The sequence below is a fragment of the Pleurodeles waltl genome, chromosome 10, assembly GCF_031143425.1.
Source record: "Pleurodeles waltl isolate 20211129_DDA chromosome 10, aPleWal1.hap1.20221129, whole genome shotgun sequence".
Taxonomy (NCBI): domain Eukaryota; kingdom Metazoa; phylum Chordata; class Amphibia; order Caudata; family Salamandridae; genus Pleurodeles; species Pleurodeles waltl.
In genome coordinates, this window is record NC_090449.1 from 303,986,502 (window position 1) to 304,002,190 (window position 15,689).

The following is a 15,689-nucleotide window of genomic DNA, read 5'->3' on the forward strand; positions in this document are numbered from 1 at the left end:
CGCGCAGCGGGCGCGCCGCTGGCGCGCCGAAGGCGCACCAAAGGCAAGCCCGTCTGCGCCCGTCCGCGCCTGGACCGTGCCCAGCGCCAGACCCCCTGGCCCCCACCGCTGCGAGCCTACACGCCGGACCTACGAAGCCGCCACCCTCATCGCACTCAACACCGGCCGGATCCCCGGGTGCTGCCGTGCCGCCCCAAGACGCACCCACGGACCCTTCACCTGCCAATCCTGCAAGTTCTCCTGCATCCAGACCCGCACCGCGCCCGCCAAACCAAGCACCAACAGCAACCACCTGAAGTGCATCCTGCTTAACACCCGCTCCATCCACAGACACGCCGTGGAACTCTGGAACCTGCTCGACACCACATCTCCAGACGTCGCCTTCCTCACAGAAACCTGGATGAACGCCTCCTCAGCGCCCGCCATCGCCATCCCGGACGGATACAAGATCACCCGGAGGGACTGCATCAACCAGACAGGAGGAGGCATCGCCATTGTCCACAAGAACACCATCTGCATCACGACCAACTCCGACGACACCCTCACAGCTGCCGAACATCTCCACTTCCAGATTCACACCGACCCCAAGACCACACTCAGAGGCACCCTCATCTATAGACCCCCAGGACCCCGCACACAATTCAGCGAAGACATCGCAGACTTCATCAGCCCTCACGCCCTCTCCTCCGCCGACTACATCCTCCTAGGGGACCTCAACTTCCACCTGGAGAACAACAACGACAACAACACCACCACCCTGCTGGACAACCTCGCCAACCTCGGACTCAAGCAACAGGTGAACACCCCCACCCACTACGCCGGACACACGCTTGACCCAGTCTTCTCCTCCAGCAAGTACATCTCCTTCAGCCACTCCACCGGACTCCACTGGACAGACCACAGCTGCGTCCACTTCAGCTTCAGAAAAACCACGACTCACCACCACCCACAACAGGCTCCCCGCAGGAGCTGGAACAAGATCACCACCGACCAGCTCTCCACATCACTGAGCCAGAACCCTCCCGCCAGCTCAGCGGACCCCAACCAAGCAGCCAACAACCTTACACAGTGGATCACCAACTGTGCTGACAACCTCGCACCTCTGAAAACCCATCCCATCAGGCCCAACAGCAAGAAAGCCTCCTGGTTCAACAATGACCTCAAGAACTCCAAGAAGAACTGCCGCACCCTCGAGAGAGCCTGGCGAAAAAACCCGACTACAGACAACATGACCGCCCTCAAGTACGCATCCCGTAAACACCACCAGCTGATCCACACCACCAAGAAGACAGCATTCAAAGAACGACTAGACAACAACGCACACAACAGCAAGGAACTCTTCAGCATCGTCAAAGAGCTCTCCAACCCCAGCGCCGGAAACAACGACATCACCCCCTCACAAGACCTCTGCGACTCACTCGCCTCGTTCTTTCACCGCAAGATCGCCGACATACACAACAGCTTCGGCGCACAGACCACGCACCCAACCACCAAACAGACGCCCCCCAACACCACCCTCCGCGCCTGGACCCCGGTCAGCACCGAAGACACCATCCATACGATGAACACTATCCATTCCGGATCACCAACCGACCCATGCCCCCACCACGTCTTCAACAAGGCCGACTCCGTCATCGCACCCCATCTCCGGGACATCATCAATTGCTCCTTCAACACCGCCACCTACCCGGAGAGCTGGAAGCATGCCGAACTCAGCGCCCTCCTGAAGAAACCATCAGCAGACCCCACCGACCTCAAGAACTACCGCCCCATCTCGCTCCTCCCGTTTGCTGCCAAAGTCATCGAGAAGACCGTCAACAGACAGCTGGCCGCCTTCCTCGAGACTAATGGATCCCTCGACCACTCACAGTCCGGCTTCCGAGCCAACCACAGCACCGAGACTGCCCTCATCGCAGCCACTGACGACATCCGAGCCCTGCTCGACAATGGGGAAACAGCGGCCCTCATCCTCCTGGACCTCTCCGCAGCGTTCAACGCGGTCTGCCACCGCACCCTAGTACAGCGCCTCAGCAACATCGGAATTCAAGAGAAGGCTCTAGAGTGGATCATCTCGTTCCTCACCGGAAGAACCCAGAGAGTCCGCCTCCCCCCGTTCAGATCCGAGGCCACCGAAGTCATCTGCGGCATACCACAAGGATCTTCACTCAGCCCCACCCTCTTCAACGTCTACATGAGCCCCCTCGCAGCCATCGCACGCCATCACAACCTCAACATCATCTCCTACGCCGACGACACCCAGCTGATCCTCTCCCTCACCAACGACCCAGCCACCGCCAGAACCAACCTGCACGAAGGGATGAAAGACGTAGCCGAGTGGATGATGAACAGCCGCCTGAAACTAAACTCAGACAAGACGGAAGTCCTCATCCTTGGATCATCACCCTCTGCCTGGGACGACTCCTGGTGGCCCCCTGCCCTGGGCAGCGCACCCAAACCAACGGACCACGCACGCAACCTGGGCTTCATCCTGGACTCCTACCTCTCGATGACCAGACAAGTCAACGCCGTCTCTTCATCATGCTTCAACATCTTACGCATGCTCCGAAAGATCTTCCGATGGATCCCCACCTAAACCAGGAAGACGGTCACCCAGGCACTCGTCACCAGCCGACTGGACTACGGTAACACCCTCTACACCGGAACCACGGTCAAACTACAGAAAAGACTCCAACGCATCCAGAACGCCTCCGCACGCCTCATCCTTGACATCCCCCGACACAGCCACATCTCCGGACACCTGAGAGACTTGCACTGGCTCCCCGTCAGCAAGAGAATCACGTTCCGCCTCCTCACCCACGCACACAAGGCCCTCCACGACCTGGGCCCCAGGTACCTCAACAACCGCCTGACCTTCTACACTCCCACCCGCCAGCTACGATCGACCAGCCACGCCCTCGCCGCCGTGCCACGCATTAGAAAAGCCACCATGGGAGGAAGATCCTTCTCCTACCTGGCAGCCAAGACTTGGAACTCCCTCCCCACCCACCTCCGTCTGACCCACGACCACCTCTCCTTCAGAAGCAACTCAAGACCTGGCTGTTTGAGCAGTAGCGGTCCCCCGCCCCCCCCCCCCCAGCGCCTTGAGACCCTCCGGGTGAGTAGCGCGCTATACAAATTTTTTGATTGATTGATTGAGTTGGGCTTCAGGCCGCTATGGCTGCTGCTGTGGCTGTGTACTAGCCTCAGCTTTGTCGATCACTGACTACCAGAAAACTTAAGAAACACTTAAGGCCGCACCTCTGCTGCTTTCTGGTTCGCTGGCCCCAACGCCTTGGTGCCTGCCCCCTAGTCCCCCCCAACTCACCCCCACCCCCTCCAGCTCCCACCCCCTTCCCACCTCCACTGGTTGCTGGCTTCACTACCCAGATGCAGTTCACATTTCAGGCCCGAGGTCCCAACTGGTTACTGCTCTCTGGGCAGGCTGCACGAGAGAAGCCCTGCAACCGCCTCACCGGGATCCTCCGTCCTTCGCTACTCGGACCGCTGTGGCCGCAACTGCGACCACCTCACTCTTCAGGCCCATCTGGCCGCTCCTCGTGCCGCTGTGGCTGCCTTCGGTCCTTATGCCACTATGGCTGCTACTGCTGAGCCGAGCCTCAACTCCGACTCCGGTTATGCTCTGTTTCGGCTACTTCACGTGCTTTTGAGCACTTCGTGATGCTTTTTAGGCCCTACAGCCCCAGCTCCTGGCTGCCGGGCCCGGTAAAGAGCCGGAGTGCCCAACCGCCAACCAGCTCACACCATGCTTCTCTCATGAAAGCGGACTGTAAGCAGTTTCCGGTAATCTGCTCAACGGTTCAGCGTCAGCAACAAATCTCTCTGCTTGAACAATTGAATCATTCCACTCTATTCGGCAGCCATGCTGACGATGAGATGGCAAGAGTGTAGGAGGCTGGCCTGGCTTTTAGTGGGTACCAGAGGTACTTACACCTTGTGCCAGGTCCAGTTATCCCTTATTAGTGAAGAAGAGGTGTTTCTAGCAGCTTATGCTGATAGAAGGTAGCTATGGCAAAGCAGCTTAGGCTGAACTAGGAGACATGTAAAGCTCCTACTATACCACTGGTGTCATATGCACAATATCATAAGAAAACACAATACACAGAAGTACTAAAAATAAAGGTACTTTATTTTCATGACAATATGCCAAAAGTATCTCAGTGAGTACCCTCAGTATGAGGATAAGTTATATACACAAGATATATGTACACAAACCAAAATTATGCAGGTAATAGCAAGAAAAGTAATGCAAGCAGTGTAAAATTACAGTAGATTGCAATAGGAGCACATAGGTATAGGGGCAACACAAACCATATACTCCAAAAGTGGAATGCGAACCACGAATGGACCCCAAACCTATGTGAGCTTGTAGAGGGTCGCTGGGACTGTAAGAAAACAGTGAGGGTTAGAACAATAGCCCACCCCAAGACCCTAAAAGGTAGGTGTAAAGAGCACCTACAACCCACAGAGAGCACAGAAGTCGTGATAGGGGGATTCTGCAGAAAGAACAAACACCAGCAATGCAACAACCATGGATTTCCGGACCTGAGTACCTGTAAGACAAGGAGACCAAGTCCAATAGTCATGCCAGTGTCGAGAGTGGGCAGGAGCCCAGGAAATGCCAGCTGAGGGTGCAAGGAAGCTGCCACCTGTTGGAGGAAGCTTGGAGTTCTGCAAGAAAGAAGAGGACTAGGAACTTCTCCTTTGGCGGATGGATGTCCCACATCGCGATGAAGCTTGCAGAGGTGTTCCCACGCAGAAAGACCGCAAACAAGCCTTGCTAGCTGCAAGGGTCACGGTAGAGGTTTTTGGGTGCTGCTGTGGCCCAGGAGGGACCAGGATGTCGCCACTTGGAGGAGGAGACAGAGGGGGCGCCCAGCAACGTAGGGAGCCCTCACGGAAGCAGGCAGCACCCGCAGAAGTACCTGAACAGGCACTTAGAATAAAAGTGAACCGGAGTCCACCCGGAGTCACAAAAGGGAGTCCCACGACGCCGGAGGACATCTCAGAAGGTTGTGCACTGCAGGAAGGAGTGTCGGGGACCCAGGCTTGGCTGTGCACGAAGGAAATCCTGGAAGAGTGCACAGGAGCCGGAGCAGCTGCAAATCACGCTGTACCCAGCAATGCAGTCTAGTGTGGGGATGCAAGGATTTACCTCCACCAAACTTGGACTGAAGAGTCACTGGACTGTGGGAGTCACTTAGACAGAGTTGCTGAGTTCCAGGGACCACGCTTGTCGTGCTGAGAGGGGACCCAGAGGACCAGTGATGCCTTCTTTTGGTGCCTGCGGTTGCAGGGGGAAGATTCTGTCGACCCTCTTCAGAGCTCCTGGTGCAGAGAGGAGGCAGGCTACCTCCAGAGCATGCACCACCTGGAAACAGTCGAGAAAGCCAGCAGGATGAAGCGATACAAGGTTGCTAGTAGTCGTCTTGCTACTTTGTTGCGGTTTTGCAGGCGTCCTGAGCAGTCATCAGTCGATCCTTTGGCAGAAGGTGAAGAGGGAGATGCAGAGGAACTCTGGTGAGCTCTTGCATTCGTTATCTGAAGAATTCCCCAAAGCAGAGACCCTAAATAGCCAGAAAAGGAGGTTTGGCTACCTAGGAAGGAGGATTGGCTACCAAGAGAGGTAAGAGCCTATCAGAAGGAGCCTCTGACATCACCTGCTAGCACTGGCCACTGAGAGCAGTCCAGTGTGCCACAGACACCTCTGTTTCCAAGATGGCAGAGGTCTGGGACACACTGGAGGAGCTCTGGGCACCTCCCCTGGGAGGTGCAGGTCAGGGGAGTGGTCACTCCCCTTTCCTTTGTCCAGTTTCGCGCCAGAGCAGGGCTGGGGGATCCCTAAACCGGTGTAGACTGGCTTATGCAGAGATGAGCACCATCTGTGCCCATCAAAGCATTTCCAGAGGCTGGGGGAGGCTACTCCTCCCCAGCCTTCACACCTATTTCCAAAGGGAGAGGGTGTTACACCGTCTCTCAGAGGAAATCCTTTGTTCTGCCTTCCTGGGCCAGGGCTGCCTGGACCCCAGGAGGGCAGAAACTTGTCTGAGGGGTTGGCAGCAGCTGCAGTGGAGACCCCGGAAAGGCAGTTTGGCAGGACCCGGGTACTATGCTAGAGACCCGGGGGATCATGGAATTGTCCCCCCAATGCCAGAATGGCATTGGGGTGACAATTCCATGATCTATCGACATGTTACATGGCCATGTTCGGAGTTACCATTGTGACGCTGTACATAGGTAGTGACCTATGTACAGTGCACGCGTGTAATGGTGTCCCCGCACTCACAAAGTCAGGGGAATTTGCCCTGAACGATGTGGGGGCACCTTGGCTAGTGCCAGGGTGCCCACGCACTAAGTACCTTTGCACCCAACCTTCACCAGGTGAAGGTTAGACATATAGGTGACTTATAAGTTACTTAAGTGCAGTGGTAAATGGCTGTGCAATAATGTGGACGGTATTTCACTCAGGTTGCACTGGCAGGCCTGTGTAAGAATTGTCAGAGCTCCCTATGGGTGGCAAAAGAAATGCTGCAGCCCATAGGGATCTCCTGAAACCCCAATACCCTGGGAACCTCAGTACCATATACTAGGGAATTATATGGGTGTACCAGTATGCCAATGTGAATTGGTAAATTTAGTCACTAGCCTGTTAGTGACACATTTGGAAAGCAGAGAGAGCATAACCACTGAGGTTCTGGTTAGCAGAGCCTCAGTGAGACAGTTAGGCATCACACAGGGAACACATACAGGGCACATACTTATGAGCACTGGCGCCCTGCCTGGCAGGGTCCCAGTGACACATAGACTATAACAACATGTATACAGTGAAATATGGGGGTAACATGCCAGGCAAGATGGTACTTTCCTACAAAGAGTGAAGACTGAATTGGACACATTAAAGGCTGTGGGTCTAGAGAAACCTAGAAAGCAACAAAAATTATTTTGACCCCACCAGCGGAGATCTGAGGGTTCAAACCCCTCATTAGATTCTGCCCAGACCTCAATAACAGCAACATCCGAGATCTTACCAACAACAGTGGAAGCAGACTAGAGGACGTACTGCTCAACAGACCACCCAAGGTGGAAAATAAACTTAAGCAACAAATCCTTGAGTCCTCTCTTTCCCCTCTTACTTTATCCACTCTGGCAGGGGGAAGCATAACACATTTCCTGGAAGAGCATAAAAAAATAACAACAGATGCCTGAGTATTGAACATTGAGCAGAATGGATATTGTCTCATGTTTACCACCCCACCTCCGTCCATTCCGCCAAAGCCGTCCACTTCCCATCTTGGCTTACTCAGGACTGAATTCAACATCTTATTTCAAAAGACAGCGGTGGAACCCGTTCCTAACAGTCAACGTGGGAAGGGAACTTACTTCAGGTATTTCCTTGTACCAAAGAAAGGCGAGCACAAGTTCAGACCCACCACGTACTACCTGAATAAGCAAGGGGGCAGCAGCTTTTACTGCCTACAGGAAATGTCCATCACAAACCTTTTTTTTTTTTCCAAATCCCTGTCATAAAGGATGTCTTAGAGGGGTTTTCCCTCCCATTATGCGTCCCTTGTCTCCCTGGGAACTCAATATAGTGCTTCCTCACCTTATGCGGGATCCCTTTGAACCAATCCACAAAGCTTCCCTACAACATCTTGCGTGGAAAGCTGCTTTCCTGGTAGCCATAACATCAGTTCGCCGGGTTAGTGAGATACAAGCCCTATGTTCTCATGAACCACACACCCTTTCACTCTAGCAAAGTGGTTATGAGAACTCACCCGCAGTTCCTTCCCAAGGTAGTGTTGAAATTCCATGTAAACCAAACTATTTCATTGCCCTAATTTTTTTCAGAAACCTTCTATTCCAGCAGATAGATCTGTCCATTCTTTGGATGTTAGGAGGGTTCTGAAGTTTTGTCTTGACAAAACAAAAGATATCCGCCAAACAAACCAGTTGTTTAATACAAACTGGTCTGGCTTCTTCCAAACAATCCATCTCTAGATGGATAGTGTCTTGCATTTTACTATGTAACCAAAAAAATAAGCCATGAATAGCTAATCTTAAAGTGCATTCTACTAGAGTTAAAGCAGTCTCTGCTGCCTTGCTCCTTAATGTTTCAATTCCAGAAATATGCATGGGAGCTACCTGGAATTCGGTACATACATTCACTAAACACTACTGCCTAGATCTAACGCTAGAGCGAATGCTAAAGTAGGGCATTTGCTCTAGTGTTAGAATCTAGGGCAAGCCTCCCTCAGATACCTGTTTTCGAAAACTATTTACACGATCCTCTGCCTTCTCCACTGCAATATGTGGGGATGGGCTTGCTACTCTATTCAGTGCTCATGCCTTCACATGGAAATCCCATACAAGAGAAAGAATACTTTCTTACCTGTAACTCCTGTTCTCCCGTAGGGGAATTTTCATAAGTCATAAGTAACCCTCCCTCCTCCCTGGTGAAATAGACAGAGGTATCCTGGAACTTTTATATGTCCCACATTGCCTTCAAAAGAACTGAAGCAACTACCACCAACTGAGCATAATGGGATTATGGTGGTCTCTTGGTTCTTAAAGGCACAGCTTCTATTTTAGCCATATAATGGCAGCCTGTGAGGATACTCTGCCCTGCTCTCCCTCATCTCTATCATTAAAAGAGGTTTGTGAAGGAGATTAATTTTGTTTGCAAAACATCTTAAATGTATTGCCCCTTTTTTGACTTCATTAATGAAGAATTGGGCTAGTGTAGCCTAGTTATATGGGCTGCATTATCTGTCTCTTTTTTAAGTGACTTTACAGGCCCTCCTGAAGAAAGGCGAAAATCTCTATTTAAGAAGTTATATCAAAGAACTGCTTCAGGGTCCCCGCATGTAGACAGGACTAATCAGTGCTCATGATTTATCATGGAAATTCTCCTACAAGAGAACAGGAGTTACAGGTAAGAAACTGTTCCTTCTTTGTGGAATGCTCAATTTAAAACTTTCATGAAAGAACAAGTATTCAAGATCAAGCAATAAAGTAATTCAAACTCAATAAAAGACAAAAAAAATCCAATTTAAGAATTTCATAAATATATTTTTATAGCTTAATACTAGCGCTCCGTGCTCATGTGATCACACAGTGAGAGAAAAATGAATATAGTGAGGAGGGGGGTATATAAAATTCAAAGGATATTGGAAAAAAATTTATTCATGGGGAAAGTGTGTGTGTGTAAAAATTACTTACTTGCCGGTAGGTAGTTATAGTTTGGACCTAGATCAATAGGAAGAGCTTTTTTTGTTTTGTTAGTAGCGCCGTTTGACGAATCCTCACAAAATGTTCGAAACTAGTTTGCCACTCACGTCCGCTGCTGACTAGAAAACTTTAGGGTGAATCATCTTGTGGGTCCCGAGAAAAAGTGGGGGCGCTTCCAAAGTGCATTTTCCCCATGCAGTTTCCCATGTGGAGTTTAGACAGAACCACTGAACGGAATTACACCAAATTTGGCAGAAAGCTAAATTTTGGTCCAGAAAGATCTTTTTGTAATTTGGTGTAGATCTGTTCAGTAGCTTTGGAATTCGTGAAGATAAAATATTTACGTTTATCTAGAGGAGCAGTTCTGCAGATCCATGCACTAAGAGCAGTCTCACCAAACAGGAATGTTACGGTTGGCATTTTGAATAGCTAGACTTAGAGGGCGGGGGGGAGAATAAAAGTTAAGTGATAGAAGGGGTCAGGGTAGAGGTTTCTAGACCTCTGTATGACTGATAAAGGGGTCTGTGAGGGACCTCTCATAGGCACACAATTGCCCTAAAATGTGTTTTAGGGGCACACAAGAATCTGTGGATCCTCCATGTCACTTAGCGTGCCACCCCCCCAACCCCCGTGTGATGCCACAACGTATTTGCAAATCTAGACCCCAATTTAAACAAAAATGCACTTCCACACCCTCTCACAGACCCACAAAACCACTACCACACCCATTGACAGACCCACTCACACAGCCACTCACACACCCACTCAGCCACTCGTACACCCACTCACAGACCCACAAAACCACTCTCACACCCACTCACAGAGCCACAAAACCACTTGTACACCCAGGCACAAACACATACAGTCACTCACACACCCTCTCACAGACCCACAGCGTGGGGTTGGCTACATGCAGGGGGTTGGTCGCAGGGCCTGGCCTGTGGTCAGGCCCTGCGGGCAACCCCTTCTGCGACTGTTAGATTAACATATGCTAATTAAATATTACTTTACGTTAAAAGAACCGTAGAAATTCACTGAAAAACACAAAGGTCAGGGACATAATATTTAGGAAATGGAATTTAGAACAACCTTACAAATTCACCAAAAAAAAAAAAAAAGGTTACAGGTACGTTATAGTTAGGTTGAGATTTTACACGCACAAAACCATAGAAATTCAGAGTTATGGTTATACTTATTTGAACAAAACTATAACTAGTGCCGTTAAGTAACTTAGGGCACAAGTTATAGTTTCTTACCGTACGTCAAATTTTAACTGCTGAATTTCTATGGTTTTGTATGGGTAAATTGATGAATATGTAATTCATTAAAACATTTATTAATATATGTAAATAATTAACATTTAGGGATAGCAATTGCTTTTCAGGATTCTGGAATGGATTGTGCATAGGAGTAGTAAAGAGCCTTTATGATTTAGAGAAGGGTAGTTTATAGGAATAGTAAAGGGTTTTGTGGTTCATTCCACAGAACAGGGAGGTAGGATGGTCAATGAGGAGTCGGTGTTAGATTATCCATGAGAAAAGCATTACCAAAGGTAAGTCATTTTCTCTCCTGCACCTTCCAATGCACATCAGGGCTCACTCCCTTTATTCTGTTCCTTGACAGAAGCCTACATTTTCAGGGTGCAAGGGACAAGTGCCTTTTAAACCCTGATAGTATTGCTGTCATAAACAGATGTGTCATGAATGTGCTTGGATGAATCTGGAGGCCATTTGAGACCCCAAGGCCTAACTACATCTCTCAAGGCCATTCTCAAGAAAGGTCTTAATCTCACTCCAAGTCATCAGGTAAGTCAAAGTCAAATGTGAAACAAGAAGTTGAAGTGCAACTGCCTGTCTTCCCACCACTCTTGTCAAGAGAATTAAACTTGAACTCGGAAGGTACTCTTCCCCTGCCACAACGTTAACATTTCTCAGACCCGAAACCCAATGATGATGATGATGCTAGTGGTGATGCATCCCAGATATAGGATGATGAGAATTTATTTTGGATCTCCAAGATTTCTGTTGTTTGGACACATCTCCTGACATTGGTTTCAACTCTTCACCTGGGCCTTACATTGAAGAATATTTTGCCATTAATATCAGGAGGGCTGCAGGAGTCCTTAATCTCAGTGGAGGTCTAAACAAACATTCTTATACTCCCCGCCCCTCACCCGCCACTTTTAATGAGACCCTCACAGATACCCAATATAAGAATCTTGCCTCGCTGTCAACAGACCAATTGCGTGGCAACTAAGACCGGCACCAGAGGATCTCTCTTTCCTTCTGCAATATCCCACACTAGAGTGTCATGTATTACAAACATCTGTAAGCAAGTTGAACCCTAACTCTTTCCCAACTACATCTCCAGATGGAGCGTCTAAATGCCTTTGGAAAAAGGATCTTCTCCTATGCCAACCTCGCCCTCAGATGAGTTAACTTGAGTTGCCTCTTGGTACATTACTCGCACTTGTGGTGTTACATAGTGGGCGAGATCCTACCTGCGGTCCCTGATGACTTATGGGCCAATTTTGCACATATAATACAAGGTGGCCAAAATGCTGCAAAGTATGTCATCAGGTCTTGCCTGGACAGTACCGACTGTTTGTGTAGGGCAGTTGGTACCAGAGTGAAGCTTTGGCACTGTGCATGGCTAAGATTCACAGGCTTGCATTGTAATGTCTAAGCAATTCCAGTGGAAATCCCATTTGATGGCACCTGTCTCTTGGGAGACAAAGCAGGCCTCAGGAACCATGCTGCACCAACTGAAGAGATCCAACTAGGCTGAAGCTGGTCTTGGGTTGCTTGTCTTCTGGTTTTCTGGTTCAGAAAGGACCTGGATTGGTTGTTGGGGCTGGACTTCTTGTATTTGGAGCAGGACCACAGCTGATTTGCACATGCCTAAGTCTAAACAGAGGTGGAATGGTGAGCATGATGGCATGGTGAGCAAAAAAGAAGGACTGGGATGCAGCCCAAGTTATTACCACTGGATGAGATTGAATTAAACATTCCATCCTGCACATTTCCTGTTCTGCACTATTTTAAGTCTGTGTTATAGAAAATATTTAAAGTAACAATTCTTAAAATAGGTCCAGGATGATTCTTTAAGCCTAGCGTTTAGTTTTTAATGCTGAAGCTGCAAAGGTTTGTATTATGTTGTGTTTTTAGACTATTACAAATACTGTAAGACTGTCTTTGTGATAACCTCTTTGTGTCTGCTAAAAAATCAACAAGTATACATTTATTTAGTGTATATATAATGTTTGCTGCTGTTTCAACCCATTCTCAGTGATAGGTTGTATATGTCCACTAAAGTCTGCTTCTGTCTTTATTTGTATGTTCTTGAACTGTTGTGGCTTCTCATTGCCTCCCACAAATGTAAAGCGCTCTAACAACAGCTTGATGTGGTCTGCATGATTCAAAGTCTCAAATATATAAATCAGTAATTGTGTATAATTTTTTCATTTTATTTTGAAGGTTTGGGGTCCGCCCCCTCCCAAAACGTCAAATGGTTTTAAAGCTGAAGGAGATTTTCATGTACACTCACCAGACAATGAGCTCTGACTCTGAGGAAGAGATTCCTACTAGCCAGCTTCAGGCAAGAATCAAGTCTGTGTGCCTCACCCAGCCCACACAGGGTGTAAGCGCACCACAGCGGGGATGCAGCAGTACAGAAACTTCCAAGAAACGAAAGCCAGGAGACTCCAGTAAACCGACATCAGATAGCAGCTCAGAAGGCCCTGTGAGGACCAGCAAACAGAGGTTTAAAAAGCCAAGTGAGAAAAAAAAAAACACCTCAACTGCTGCAAGAAAGAAACAAACAGCAAATGTATCGCCGGCTAAATCGCCAATCAAGGACAGCCTTCCCTGCATCACTGCATCCCAGGAGTCTACTGCTTCTTCGGCTGCTGGTAGTGATGTCTCCTTTGAGTCGCAAAGGTGAGAAAGGTTTGATTTTTGGTTTCACCTCCAGACCAGTCTTTTGACATGAAATCAAGCTTGCAAGCCCCTTGGTAGAATGTTCGTTGATCAGCAACGGACTACTTACATGTTTGCATTTATATAGGAAGAGGTACATCATGTCAGAATAGTCAATGACTAAAGAGGAGTATTCCCTTCTCCTACTTGGAAACTTAAAACATGTTTGTTAATATTCCTCTCATTTACCCAAACAGTTAAAATGAGCAAGCACAAGAATAGATATTGTTCAGTTGGAGGTGCTAGAAAAACATGTAGAATAGTTAAATGTTAGTTAACACATTTAGAAGGCCCCACAATTAGCAATTGTTTACTCCGCCATACACCTAGGGAGTCTGAATATAAAGGAGTGCTTTAATGGTAATACATTTTCCACCATTTAAACCTGGTCCAGCGACCAATGCCCTAAAGTTACTTTTATGCCCTCATTCAGGAAAAATGCCTTGTCAAAACATTGCAGAGCTTAGCAAAATACAGTTTAGCATTGAATTTCACAGTCCTAGTTGGTGAGGTCCCATCACTGCAACAGTTTTATGTTCAGCAAATTCTGATTGAGTCACAGTGACTGCCCTGTAGTGAGTATTTCCTGTAATGAAATAGCACAGTGTAGCACAGTTAAAGATTGAGGCATTTTGGGTAGAACGGTATGTAGGGTCCAGCACTAAAATATGGAAGCAGTATTATAGTTGTGTTCTGTAATTTAGCTGAATTGAACACTACAGTTTAGAATATAAGCACATGAGTAGAGTTGCAGAGGTTTCCCAGCTCTACTGGTGAAAATAAGCATTATTTGGGAGATTGGGACAGCACAGTAGCTGGTGCAAGCACTGGAAGTCACTAAGATAACCGTTTTAGATAGCAGCTTGTTATTACACTTGTGACTTAGCTCTGTCAAATAATATTTCCTTTTTTAGCTCCTCAACCAATGAGTTTGAAACTGCTTTTGCCTCTGGTGAGGAAGAAGAGGAGGAGTCCATCTCATTATCCCAGGCTGCTGTCAAGGAGAAGGATAAGACAGAGGCAGTGAGACGCTACCTTCACTTAAACCCCGACCTGCACAGGAAGATACTCTTGTATGAGCCCATTGAGCTGGCAGGACTGCAGGCCGAGCTGAAGCAGAATGGAATTAAAATTTCTACAGGAAAACTGTTGGATTTTCTAGATACTCATTGTATCACATTCACCACTGCTGCAGCCAGAAAGGAGAAACTAGAGAGGAAACAACAGAAGCGTGGAAAGAAGAAAGTGACCACAAAGCGATTCTGAGCAGGTCAGGCTGTTCATATGTGCTGTCTCTAAATAACGCTTCTTCCTCCTCCTCTTAATGTTAATATGATTTATAAAGTCCTTTGCTGCCCCAGCAACAGGGCTTCTCAGCGCTGACCACAGTAGACCGGCATTATGCATAAAGAAAAAGGTAGGGAGGGTGTGTAGAGGCCTAGATAGCAAACAGCAATGTTTTAAGTTTTTTCCCTGAAACCTAGATGACTCTGCATATGCCTTAGATCAGGAGGTATGCTGTTTCAGAGGGCAGAAGCCAAAACCCGGAAAGAGCAACCTCCTAAGTTCTTTCTTTTGAACTAAGAGATCACTGCCAGATTTAATTTTCCTGAATGAAGTACTTTGTCAGGAAGATAGGGTTGCAATGTTCTGAAATAATGGGGGCTCTGCTGAGTTCATAATCTTGTGGGCAGTGGTGAGAACTTTAAATTGAAAGCGCTTCTCAATTGGCAACCAATGGAGATTTTGATGGAGGCCAGAGGAGGAGCAGAACTTAGAAAGGGAGACCAGTAATCTGACAGGAGCATTTTGTACTGATTGCAACCTCTTTAAGTTCGTTTTCCTACAACCATGATACAAGAAGGTGCAGTAGTCCAGGGGCAACAGGATGATAGACTGTTGAATATGGGGTTGAGAGAAACAGATAATAGGTTTATGGCCTCTCAGAAGGACAAAACACATGTTCTAGAGTGTCAAAGGAAAAGGAATCCGATATCTAGGTTTTTATTATAGATGATTTGGAGAGGGTCCCAAGCCTTTCAGACATCAGTGATCTTGCCAAGTAGGAGTGTGCTTTCCATGCAACAAGATCTCAGTTTTATTAGAATTAAGTTTCAGGCAGTTACCATCTATGTATCTGGCCCCTGCCACCATACATTTATGAAATTCAACAATGCATTTATAGGCATCAGCAGAGAAAGAGACAATAAGTTGAGTATCATCTGCATGCAAGATTATGGGAAAGCCCGAAAGGCTCCGGAGTCTCTGCCTGACATGAATTGTTAGAGGATAGGGCTTAATGAGGAACCCTGGGGAGCCCTGTGCTCCAAGGGTCTAGGCGAGGATGAGAAGGGAGGAGAGATGACCTGAAATGAGCGATTGCTAAAGAAGGAGGCAAACCAAGGTAGAATCTTGCCGCCAATTCCTAAATCGCAGACACACTGAAGAAGCACCTTATGCAATATC

At 48.1% G+C, this 15,689-nt stretch overlaps 1 protein-coding gene across 4 annotated transcripts in view; it reads left to right on the forward strand.

The window, feature by feature from the left end:
* The window catches only part of SLX4 (SLX4 structure-specific endonuclease subunit), a 391,720-nt gene that overhangs the window by 330,128 nt on the left and 45,903 nt on the right, over positions 1-15,689 (forward strand). For all 4 annotated transcript variants that reach the window (XM_069210471.1, XM_069210473.1, XM_069210474.1 and 1 more), the window contains 2 exons: positions 12,723-13,184; positions 14,138-14,493. In XM_069210471.1, coding sequence (XP_069066572.1) covers positions 12,723-13,184; positions 14,138-14,489 — 814 coding nt within the window. In that variant the 3' untranslated portion in view covers positions 14,490-14,493. The remainder of the gene's footprint in view (positions 1-12,722; positions 13,185-14,137; positions 14,494-15,689) is intronic.